General features: G+C 38.8%; 1 protein-coding gene across 3 annotated transcripts in view; it reads right to left on the minus strand.

Moving 5' to 3' along the window:
• Positions 1-12,136, minus strand: part of THRAP3 (thyroid hormone receptor associated protein 3) — a 35,596-nt gene that overhangs the window by 5,716 nt on the left and 17,744 nt on the right. For all 3 annotated transcript variants that reach the window (XM_069802871.1, XM_069802869.1, XM_069802870.1), the window contains exons 4-9: positions 9,909-10,070; positions 5,380-6,285; positions 3,159-3,899; positions 2,053-2,225; positions 1,488-1,599; positions 1,173-1,257 (exon numbers count right to left, since the gene is read on the minus strand). In XM_069802871.1, the coding sequence (XP_069658972.1) occupies positions 1,173-1,257; positions 1,488-1,599; positions 2,053-2,225; positions 3,159-3,899; positions 5,380-6,285; positions 9,909-10,045 (2,154 nt within the window). In that variant the 5' untranslated portion in view covers positions 10,046-10,070. The remainder of the gene's footprint in view (positions 1-1,172; positions 1,258-1,487; positions 1,600-2,052; positions 2,226-3,158; positions 3,900-5,379; positions 6,286-9,908; positions 10,071-12,136) is intronic.

Below are 12,136 nucleotides of genomic sequence, written 5' to 3' on the forward strand. Positions count from 1 at the left end.
TGCAACATACATCATATTAATCGTCTTGAATTAAATACAAAAGGATTAGTAATTCTCTAGCTATTAAATTTTTTACTTACATGAGTTTCTAAACACTTTTTTGTTTAAATAAATATGTCAAATAACGCAGGAGTGAGAGCAGGCGTTTTGTTTTGGTATTTTGCTCTTCTACTTTCCCCAGGCAAAGAGCTTTAATTTCTACTCTGAGAATAAAACTGCTCCCAACACGATGGATGACAGATAAGTGACAAAATCAGCAGCAGCTCCCTTATGTGGTACAGCAAACACCTATTTGGGTTTGTGAGGGCACGTCTGTTTCACGGAAGGCTGGCGAGCTGTTTGGAAACCACGTTTATAATACACTCTGCCAAGCTGATGCTCAGAGTTCAGGCCCATCAAATCCATCTCACCATCGTCCATGTCAAGCCACAAGTGTGTTTGGAAAAAATCGAAAACAAATATGAAACAAGTAAGGTTTCAGCAGGACTTTTTAAAATCTCTTCAACGTTCAACGTAAATATGTATGAAGGTGAATAAACAAAGGTTAAAATCCCAAACATTTTACGTTAAGCCATTTTTATGGTTGTTTACAGTGACTGCAATGGCTTAACATTCATCTACTCAGAAAAGCTAATACACTAAATTCCAAATGGTCTGGATCTACTAAAACAAGTGCTGAATGTTAAAGTAACAGCAATCAACAGAAATGGTACAGTAAGTTGTTAGAACAAAATTTATAATCTGCTTAATAGTGTATTTGGTTTAGATAAGTATTTAGTTTTACTTTCCTCTTTTTGACATGCATGTCTTTTTGAAAACATGGTTGGAAATATTGCATGTATACAATTGATTTAATAATACTTACAAGCAGAAAAATATCACAAAAAGTCTCTTCTCTCATCATGGGCACTTGTTCCAAAAATCCTCTCTTTTTTCTCAAGCTCACCTCAATTGACTTTGGGGTCATTTACCATAGTCTAACCACTTCACAAAGGTTGTTGATACATTTTTAATAAAAATTAACCCTTTGTAGTTCATTTTTAGAATTATGCCCATCCTTAAAAGAAAAACACAAACTTAAGTAGAGAGTAATTTAAACAAAAACATCACTGTTAAGTTCATGCCCAATGCACTCATTTTGTTGAATTAAACTAATCAGAGTAACAGTTCACCTTGAAGCCAGGATCTCTGGAACTTTTCGTTTCCTCTTGAGAGAACCCATGTTTTCTAAAAGTACTGGGAGATATATCTATCCTCCTAAAAGTAAAGACAGTACACAGATATAATCTTGCTCATAAGAAGAATCTGAAGTTTTTAGATCAAATGTCATTTAAAGGAGACCAATATTCCCAAAGGTACTTAAAACTCCCCATATTTTTTCCTTTTTTTTTTTGCTGAAGCTAATTATATACTTGAATTATTCCAGAGTTTGAGAAGGAAATCTGAAATACCCCTGAAATGTTAAGGCAGTGTCTAGTGGCACCAACCTGTGGATTTCAGGGCTCTTTTTGTTTTTAGCTGCATCTTGTTCCATTCCTTTCTTTAGATATTTGGTAAAGCGTTCATTCAGTGTCATTCCTGAAGACCCAAAGTGATGCTCTGTTGGGGGTTTGAGTAAATAATGCCAAAATATTAATACCATTTTTGCAAAAAAGACAAAGCAGATCAGTCCTACAGCTTGGTCAAATTCAGATGCAGGACACATGAAACACACTGGTGGTGAGCTCTAACTAATGCTAGTGACAAATTTCAATTTCAATCTTGAAATTAACAATTTATTCAAGTGAGTCACATATTCACTAGAATACACAAATTCTAAGTCACAGTCTCTCTGAATATTGCTCAAGTAAAAACAAGAATGCCTCTTCTGCCTTTCCAGAAGAAAAGTTATTTATGTAAATAAAGATGACTCATGATCAGGCCACTATTCTCATCTATGGCATATCTGCTGGAAAACAACTCCTTGAGCACTAACTAGAGTGCATGAAACCCACTTATTTGGGTAAGGGAGGAGTGAACCTTCATCTAAGGATACATGGACTTCTGACCTACCTCTTACATGATGGACTATAGTCACTATATGTTGAGCAAACAGTTCAGAAGGACTTCGCTGAGACTGAGCAGACTGAATATGATGGAAAATCGAACGAAATTCTTGCTCTTTTTTGTTGCTGTGCACAAGGTCACGACACAGCTTGCGCTCCTGAGCCAATATGCCACTTGGACTAGAAAAAGAACAGACCACATGAAATAGAGGAACAGGGTAAAGGGAAGCAGTTGAAGGTGATTAATGTTTCAGAAGTTGGAAGCAGACTGCATTTTTTCTGTAGTATTAGGAAGGCACCTAAGAATATTCAGTAGCATGAACAGGACGCTTATTTAAACATCTCTAAAATACACTGCTCTAGGTTACTGTAATAATTCAGATCACTTGTTATTCTGCATTTGGAGGGCTGTGCAGGTATTAAACCCTGACATCCTGCGAAACACAAGCCCATTTTTACACCACTGGCTGGCTGTGATCTTTTGCTACTGTTTCTAAATTCTAGATTAACCTCTAACATCCCACAGGGCGTATTAACACTTACTGGCTACTGCTGTACAAATGTATTTTCTGGACTAACTTTTTACTGTCTTATGATTTCTTGAAGCAATGTTGAAGTGGCACTCAGAGCTTCCTAGAGTTTCAGTAATGCTATGTTGAGAATAAAAGTATTTAAACATACTCCAGAAAATCAAATATCATTTAAGTGGCACTAACTTTACCATACCACTAAGCTTCTGGCAGCAAGAAGCCACCGAGTACCTAACTCTTTTCCAGAGCCTGGTGTAGCGTGGAACCTGATGCAGAAGGATTTACATTCTGAACTAATCTTACATCTAGTTGTAGAAAAGATTAGGAAAAGTTGTTTAACCTTCATGCTATACTTTCACCATCTGCAAACTGGTAACCCCTCTAACCTCCCACCACAAAAAGAAGGTCACACAAGTATTATAATACCAGAAAAAAATTAATCTCTGTCCCCCAAAAATGCAAATCGTGATGCAATATTATGTAGCCTTCCTCACACTTGGCAAACATATGAGGATCTCAGGAAGAGAAACAGGAAAAAAAAAAAATCACCATTTAGACTTCTCAAAAAATAGCAAATACTTACCGTGCAAGATCTTCATCAAAGGAATCCATTCGAATATTGACCTGTGCCTCACGAGTAATGGAAAAGGAGGATTTGCCAGGAGCTAGCCCCTCTACTTTGGTGCCTGGTTTCTCCTTTACCTCAGAAGCCTTCCTTGGTGGTGGGGAAGAACTTTTTTCCTGGCTTGATTTGTAGGTGGTCACTCTAAAATTCTTTTCAGGAACAAAGCCCCTGTGACCTGGTTCAGCTCTCTTGGATGCTGGTCTCTCTTCTTTTTTTGATCTTTCAGAATAGCTTTCCTCCTCCATTTCATCAGGTTTCCTTTGCTTCTCTTTTCCAGGCGGCAAGAATACCACGCCTTCCCATTTTCCTGGCCTATCCTCTTCTTGACTTTTACTTGACGTTGCTACAACTTTAGACATAAATTTGGGCTCATCATCAAATTCTGAATCTTTTCGGCCCTTTGCCTTGTCTTTCTTTTCCTGCTCATCTGTTTCCTCTTTGCCATAATGACTTTCCTTGTGGAACTCCGGGACCTTTAGCTTATCAAAGTCATCCCGGAACTTATAGCGCTTGGGCGACTGGCTGCCACGGTATCCCTTCTCAGAGTCAGCTTTGGATGCATAGGAGTCAGATTTTGCCTTTCCATCTGTTGATCCCAACTCAGAGAAATTCCCTTTTTCTTTATTTTTTTCTTTTTCAACATTTGTTACTTTCTGTTCTTTGTCTTTCCCATTCTCAGTCTTCTGCTCTTCCAGATACCTGTTCATAAAACAGACATTACAGTAGTTCTCTTATTAAAAATCAAAGAGGATAATATTTCAGTTGAAAGCAGTCAAATTTTAGAGAACACCAAGCTACACATGTACAGAAAGCTGTCTCTAGGCCCTAAAATAGTTAAAATCTAAATCCAGGCTGAGTAATCTGCTTTACACTTTTAGTTCTCAATAAATTCAGCAAATGTAGAAGAAAATGGATATGCAGAACTGATGAAATGAGGCTTAAGAACAAATCAAAAACAGCTTACCCACAGATTCATTTTAAGGAAAATAGTAACATCTTACCCAATCGGTTTATTTACTTACAAACCTGGTTCAGGAGAACAACACATCAAAACTTTCAAACTGGGCTGTTCTGCTTTAAACAACACACTGGAAATAAAAGCCTCAAAAGCTACTTCAAATTTTGGATGCAAGTTTCATAGGTAAGCTAAATATTTCATGACAGACTGTAAATACAAATAAAAGCAAAAAGGTTAACAGAGGAGAATATTTATTTTGCTGGGAGAAGACAAAACACTTCTAGTGAGAACAACAGTTTAGCTAGTTTAAAGCATCAGAACTATGTTTTAAAGCATTCATTAAGCAAAACCCTAGCTTTGAGGAAACAGCAGTAAAGCCCAAGGACACTAGTTCAGTGCTTTGGAAAGCCCAAGAGCTACAGCTTTTTTTTTTTTTTTTTTTTTAAGTTTCAGACATCCTTGATAAAGAATAAGTTCAAAATAACTTTAAAAATAATAAAGAAAAGATTTAGAAGCACTTGTGTATTCTACCGTATCTCTTAAAGCAAAGCATCACCTCAGGCAGGAATCTGCAATGGACTAACCAAGCAAACAGAAACATGGTAAATTGATGCCTTTGATATGGAAGGATGTCTTAATTTTAGTGATGATCTCGGTGCTTTAGTTTCTCATACTACCCACATACACAGGCACAAGCACTGCAACTACACCTGCCTTAAGCTGCTTGCAGGAGGACATGCAGTAAGATTTAATTAAATTTTTCTAATTTATAGTATCTAATGCAATTCCAGAATGCAATACCAAAAAAATGTCTTTAACTGAAAAGTAAACAATTTAGAAATGCAAGCTTCCAGTGTGCACTGTTAGGCTGCTAGAAAATCTCACTGGGCACACCTTCACTTCAAGTGTTCATCAGCTATGAATATTTTCGCAGGGAACATACACAATCTTTAGAACTATCCAAGTCAGAAAACTAACTCCAACTTCCTGCAACACAGGGCTAGGTCTATATTTTGTTCTGTGATTTAGACAGTACCAGGCCCAAACAGCTGGCAGCTTGCTAGCATGGCACCCTGCACACCCCGGGGCCTCTTTCCAGCTGGAGCCTGCACACACACACCCCCACACACACCAAGAACCCTTACAGTGCTTATGGAGAGTGCCTACTCATGCAAGCTGGCTTGTCAAAAATACTGCAGCACAACGAAACGCATCACTTGCCTTTTTGAGAAGGCTCCTCCTCCAGGAGCTGTGGTTTCCTCCTTCTGAGATGTACCATAAATTGAACTGATTGGTGTTGGACTTTTGCACACAGGGCTCTTCCTTGTTGGGCTCAAACCTGCTGAGCCATGGTCAAATGGACTCTGATGAGAGCCTGCCTGAAAGGAGGTGCTGCTGCTTTGTAAAGCAGAGCTCATCTGTGATGGGTTGGACAGTGGAGGGCTTGACTTTTGCAATGGACTTGGCCGAGGAGAACGACGCCTCACCACAACTGACTGGAGAGGGCTTTTTAATGCAGGACTCCGTTCCCTTGGGCTAAGTTCAGACACAGAAGCTCTTGACGCTGAACTTGTACCATAGGTGGTCATATCTTGCCACGGTTTTGATCCCTCAGATGCCTTGACATCTTGAGCCACTGCTCCTGAAAATGGCTGCTCCTTGGACTCATCACCTTGATTATCTCCTGCAGCCTGAGATGCCCGGGCATCCTTGGAAGATGACTTTTTCTCCTTTCCAGATTTACGCTTGGAAGACTCAACTCGGCTATGATTTGAGGAAGACCGGGAAGAGGAAGACCTCCTTGACCGATCAGAAGATGACTTATCAGAATTTCTAGAATGGCTTCTAGACCTTGGTGAAGGAGACCTTCTCTTGGGCGAACGAGAGCGTGACCTCCCTCTACGAGGGCTATATGCTTGGCGATAATTTTGCCAGTTTGACCTGTAATTCCCATATCCTCCTCGGTTATACTGGCCCCATGGATAAAACCCTCGATTTCGGCCACGAAAATAATATGGTCTCCTGTATCCTCTATTATGACCTCTGAAATCCCGGTTCTGATAGACTCTTGGATGGTTCCGTTCTCTGTTATGAGATGGAGAATATGATCTTGAACGGGACCTAGAACTGATAGAGAAGAAAATTACACAAATATTTTAAAGTTTATTCTTCTGTCACAACTTTTTATTTGAAGCTTTATAAAAAAGAACCTGAAAAATTCATTTCTAAGCTTTTAAAAGTAATTTCTTTGGTTTATCCTCACCCAGTTGAGGTATTACACTTTGCCCTCAATAAATTGGAGTGGAAATAACTTGTATTAGTGCTACCACCAAACAAATATTTGACTTCAGGATCACTGCAGAGCCCATGATAAGTCCACGTTGCTCTTCATTTTTCTAGGATGAACATGACTGCTATCCAGCTTCAGAAAAAGTGACATCTCAGAATTCCAGACCTTTACAGCTCAAGGTCAAGGTTATACCTCATCTTAGATCACCTCCACAAAGAAGTATTTCTTTATGCATGCCACATTACCATTATTAGAACAGATCCAATATCTTCCTCTTGTGTCCCAAGTTCTCATGTGCTTTTGAAATTCTGATAATCAAGATGAAACCCCAATTCTTTGCCAGGTGAGTTAAATAAATTGCTACACCTCAGCATGAGAAGAGCACTACTGGAGCAAACGGCACACTGGTCTATACTTTTAAGTTTCAAAAGGTGCACCCCTTGCCACAACTGAGAAGCTGGAGCTCCAAACAAGTGGGACAGCAGAGGGATGCACTCGCTCTCCAGCCTCACGCCGCGAGATGGCACTGTTCAGAGTGCCTCTGCTCGCCTCCACACTGTGCAAGAACACTCATAAAGAACAGAACTGAATCCCAGACAAGTACAAAGCCTGTAAGAACACGGATTTAAGTGGCAAAACATTAAGGGCTAATTGTTCCAATAGTCTCTTCCATTAAAATTTTGGAGCTGCAGTTGTATAACTGTTTAAAAGCCCCACTGTAGCTCAGGATTAAATGCCAGCTTTACAGTAAGTATTTCACTACTGTTAGAAAAACAAACTTCCACTGAAAGTCTGAAATTTTAGCAAATTTGTATTAGTAAAACAGAGAAAGTGTCCAAACTAGTAAGTTTAAATAGAAAAGAGATTTTTCCAAACGGAACTTTAGTAAATAATATTCATTGAAACCATTTCCACAGTCCCTTCTTAACTTGAGAGATCTGGCTCTAAAACACTCATTAGTCATACTCCAGTAGACTTGTACTTCTTTTATAGACTGACAATACACAACTCACTGCTGCCCCCTCTCCGCTCATGCCCCAAACCCCCATAACGCTGCCGTTAGGAATTCCTACAAGATTAGCATACATGCCTGCAGAGATGAACTCTAGTTCTGTTTTTATTTCTTCCACCTATCAAATACATTACATTTTAGCGTGAAACTGTATAGTCATTGCTAGCAAACAGCTCAATGATAATTTTAAGATATGCTTCATCCTTTACTTCAAATAACCAAAAAACCTAAGCAAGTTATCTGAGACGAAAGCACAAGAGGCAGACAGCAAGAACCAATTATAATGAGCCCTAGTCAAAAGTACTAAGAATACATACACTCCCATTTTCAGACAACTGCTGCATTTGTGATCAATTACCAGCAAGGGACCTGTTGTACGCTGCTTCCAAAATCTGTTCTATCATTTTACAGAGGCTTGCAGCAGGGAGATTTCACTCCAAAAGTTGCAGAGATTATTTACAAGAAATCTTCTTAGAAAAATACAGTAAATATTACGCAAAAGAAACACTGCAAGTAATAGTTTTCCCAACTCTGCCAGCCCCTGTAGCTAGCCAGCTAATACACACTTCTCCAGTTCTAAAGCACCCACCATTTCACAATAGGTAAAAATGAAAAATAAAGTCATAAAGAAAGCAAGAAATATTAGGCAGACTCCAACATGGCAAAACAAACAGTAAACAAACAGTAAACCTACCAAATGAAGAGTACAACAACTTTTGTGGTGCATGCTGAAGTACACAACAATGGACTTTTATGCCAAGATACAATGAGACCTACCTCAGAGAATATCCTAACGCCATACAAGATGACTTGTCTGTACTAACCCCCTCCATTTTGATTCTATTTTTAAAAAAGGAGTTATTTACAAAGCGCAAGTAGATTCAGCAGCAGCACAGAGGAAACAATCATGTTTGCACAGGATGCCTTTGTTTTCAGCTGTCAAAGTTCCTTCATCGCTAGGCAGATATTCCCAAATGACCATGTTTCTTCCAGCTTCCTTCTGCAAAGAACTTGGTTTGACTCAAGTCTCCGCCTCTAATTTAGTTTTGTCATGTCCTTCTCTCTCCAACTGTACATTTATTAGAACCTCTGCATTTAAAAAAACTCTTTAACTGTTAACAGTTGCATGTGTTTACAATCTAATGATTTTCAGAATATGTGTTATTAATTTAAGATTGGTGAAAAAGCAGCTGAACTTTATACCCAGTCCAACTGGAATGCCTTTGCCAGATAGAAAATGCTTAGCCAGAAGAAATGGAAAAAACAGATATCCTGATATCCAGGGAAGATGTGAGCCTTTAAGTGGCCTGATCAGAAGCAATTCAGGGAGGTAAGAACAACTATTATGCACAGTAATGATTTCTCAAAACTAACTGCAGTGAAATTAACTTTGTCTACTTTATCCATCCAGAATGATCAATTCTGTTAACTGACTCCTGTATGGTGAAGTGAGGGGCAGGGACACAACAACAAAAATTGCCCCTACCTTTCACGGCAGTATCTTAAACTGACATTAAAACTTGTTTGAATTCATGTTTAGAAAGAGGGGGAAAGCATGCAGTGTCCACAAAGGCCCCTCAAGTCTGGGATCAATTACATTAAAAGCTTTAAAAAAGCCAAAGATATTTAACAAAACAAAGGTGCATGTTTTACTATGGACCTTCCCAACTCTGACTACAGAACACACACTTAAGCTCTCTCACTGACAGCAGTAAAGCAAATGTCTGATCAAAAGCAAAATCCCGAAATAATCTCAATTCAGGATAAAAAGCTATGATTTTTCACATTTTGTCCTGCTTTGGCAATTTCAAACATCATCATTAACCATGAGTACTTTTAATATAGGAAACTTGGTCTCAGAGAATGTGCGTACTTGGAATTAGGAAAAGCACAATAGGCTATCCCATTACATACAGCAGCAATTAAGAACTGCAGAAGAACATGGGGAAAAAAACCACATGCATTTTGAAATGGGTTTCTATTAATACCTTTGAGGAAAAACAAAGTACAGAAGTCTTCTGTAAGGGCCCAGTCTAAAAAGGATGCAACAGCTCCACTGTGGACTGCATACCTGACAAAATAAGCTATACTAACAAAACACCTTCTGATTTAACTGTACATTAGAGTACCTTAGTATCCATATTAGGGGAAAAAAGACCTGCACAGAAAAGTAAAATTATTGTTCACCAAAAACATGCTACAGAGACCAGGTTAAGGTATTCAGAAGAAGTATCTTGACAATGTTGATAAACAGTCACAATTTATTCTCCTAGCTCATTGAAAACACTTCAAAACAGTACAGGAAACAGCCTAAGACACAGGACACTATCTGTCCTAGAATCTAATCAAAGTCCTTCCCTGGAATAGAATTAAGTGACAAACCATCTGAACAGGACAGAGGGGAAAACCACAGTTACACCCTTTGGCTTCAGAGCAGCACACACTTACCTAAGTCTGCGTTTTCTTGACCGTGAGACAGAACGAGAACGGGAGCGAGATTTGGAAAAGGAACGTGAGCGTGATCTTGATCCAGACCTCGAACGGGAAGAACGGGATCCAGATTTTGATTTGTTAGTTTTGGACATCTTTGCAAGCACCTGTCAGTTGTACCTGAAGGAAACAGGGAAATAAAAGTACTTGAAAAATGAAGTCATGCAGCAGATTTAAGAGAACAGGCAACATCCGGCAGCCTGACAAACTATGGAGTGACATGAAGCTTGATAAGACTGGAAATATCCATGTTTGAAGTGGCTGCCTAATAACAGATGAATGACATTGGGCTCAGAATAGAAGGTTTATTTCAGTCTAAGGAGGAAATCTGCAAAAAGAATAAAAGGCTTTCAACCCAGAGTAATTACAAATGCGAGTGCTACATTTGAAAGCAGCAAGTTAATGCAAAACCCAGGAACAGGCAGAGGGCACGCTGCTAGCTTAAGCAAGAATACCTTTAAAGAGACAAACCATTTCATTTCAGTCACATCACTATCAGTACAGCCAGCTGTCACTGGTTTAAAGAACAATGAATAAAAAGGCTTACCGTCAAAAAAAAAAACCCAAAATCCACCCCCAAACTATTCTCAATTTTCAGAAAGAATCACAAACAAAAATGTTAATCCAAGATACATGAATGTAACCCTATTTGCACAGATCTGCCTCGCTATGAACGCTCAGGTTAAATCCTGGACATACGTGTCCTGTCTGCTTGTGCAGTTTATGCAGTTGCTATGATCAATTACAAGCAAGTATCATCCAGCAAGGGGTTCTGTTGCAGCCAAAATAATTCAGATGTCCTTCCAAATATTCAGAGACAGAAGAGATTACGCTGTAGCATTAAATGACTCAGAACAGCTATAATTATGAATTACCTGGACTATTTTCAGGCATGTGTCCAGGTAAAGGTTAAAGAGTCCCTTAAAAGATGTTTCAAGGAATAAGTTTGACCACATAGTTGTTTCAGTTATACCCTACCTGACCCATTCTCTTGTAAACATCAACTTTGTATCAATGAGCAAGGTTTTCTAAAGGATGTTCATCATCTCTTACCTCAAGGGAAAAAAAAATATTCAGGACTATTAACTCAAGAGTTGAGGCATGTCATATTGTTTACATTTGAAGGTTGGTACAAATTGATAAAATTCAAGATGGTCTATTTCTTTCAGCCAGTCAGATTTTTCTGTCAGTATCCAAGAGTCAAATGCATAACACACGGTTTTGCAGCTTCTGACAGGGACCTTCACAAACTTTCCCCTTCACACTACCAGCAACCTCCTTTCGTGACCTCCCTTCCACAAAGGGCTGGGGAAGAAAATCCAGCAGAGCAGAGACAGTCAGGAGAGCAGTAGTGCTTCTTCTGTCCAGCCATTACAGTGCTTCTCAACTGTAGTAATAGTTGACCTATCTAATCACTGTATCCAGCCATAAACAAAATTTCTTACAATTCAGAATTTGATCATGCTGCAAAATATGCTCCAGCTTTTGAATCCCTGTTGGTTCCAGTATAGTTCTTCAGCTTCTATGGAAAATGCTTCGGCCCCTGACTTGCTGAGGAAGAAGGGGACTCCATTCCTTTGCTCCTCAGATTAAGTTCCTAGTCTCCTTTCTGTTTTCATTCCTAGAAACCGGAGGTTTCAGTAATGGGCTGGGAAAGGGACTAAGTGCTAGCTTGAGTTAAGCGTTTGGATTGGTGAGTATTCCAAATCAGCAGTTGGTATCAAAATTTGAACTCTGCAATTCCAGAGGTAGCTAATGAAGCTGAGAAGAAAATCTGCTCTCTTTAAACAATACATAAGTTCCATTCACAATATCAGAAGCAATTTATTTAGCATTTAACAGAATTCCTTAGGAATTTCTAAAAGAAGTTACATTTTCTCCCCCTCAAAGTTAGTAAAATATTGCATAGCTGTAAGTAATTTGGGCAAAGAAAAAAAAAATCAGTGTACTGGTAGATTACTGTTCTGCTTCTATCTATGCATGTTCAACAGCAAAATTATAGCTACTGAAAAAGTTTCTTACCTTACTGCCTTACTATTCAAAGTGGATCTGTACACAGTGTTATTGATGTTTTGGAATTTTACATAGAATGCATGAAAAATGATACTATAAGAAGGGAAAAGTCCAGACAGGCAGCTTCCAGGTTACAATTGAATATATTTTTTATTTGTCAGAAAACATCCCCA

Source organism: Haliaeetus albicilla, chromosome 16, assembly GCF_947461875.1.
Source record: "Haliaeetus albicilla chromosome 16, bHalAlb1.1, whole genome shotgun sequence".
In the NCBI taxonomy this organism is placed as follows: domain Eukaryota; kingdom Metazoa; phylum Chordata; class Aves; order Accipitriformes; family Accipitridae; genus Haliaeetus; species Haliaeetus albicilla.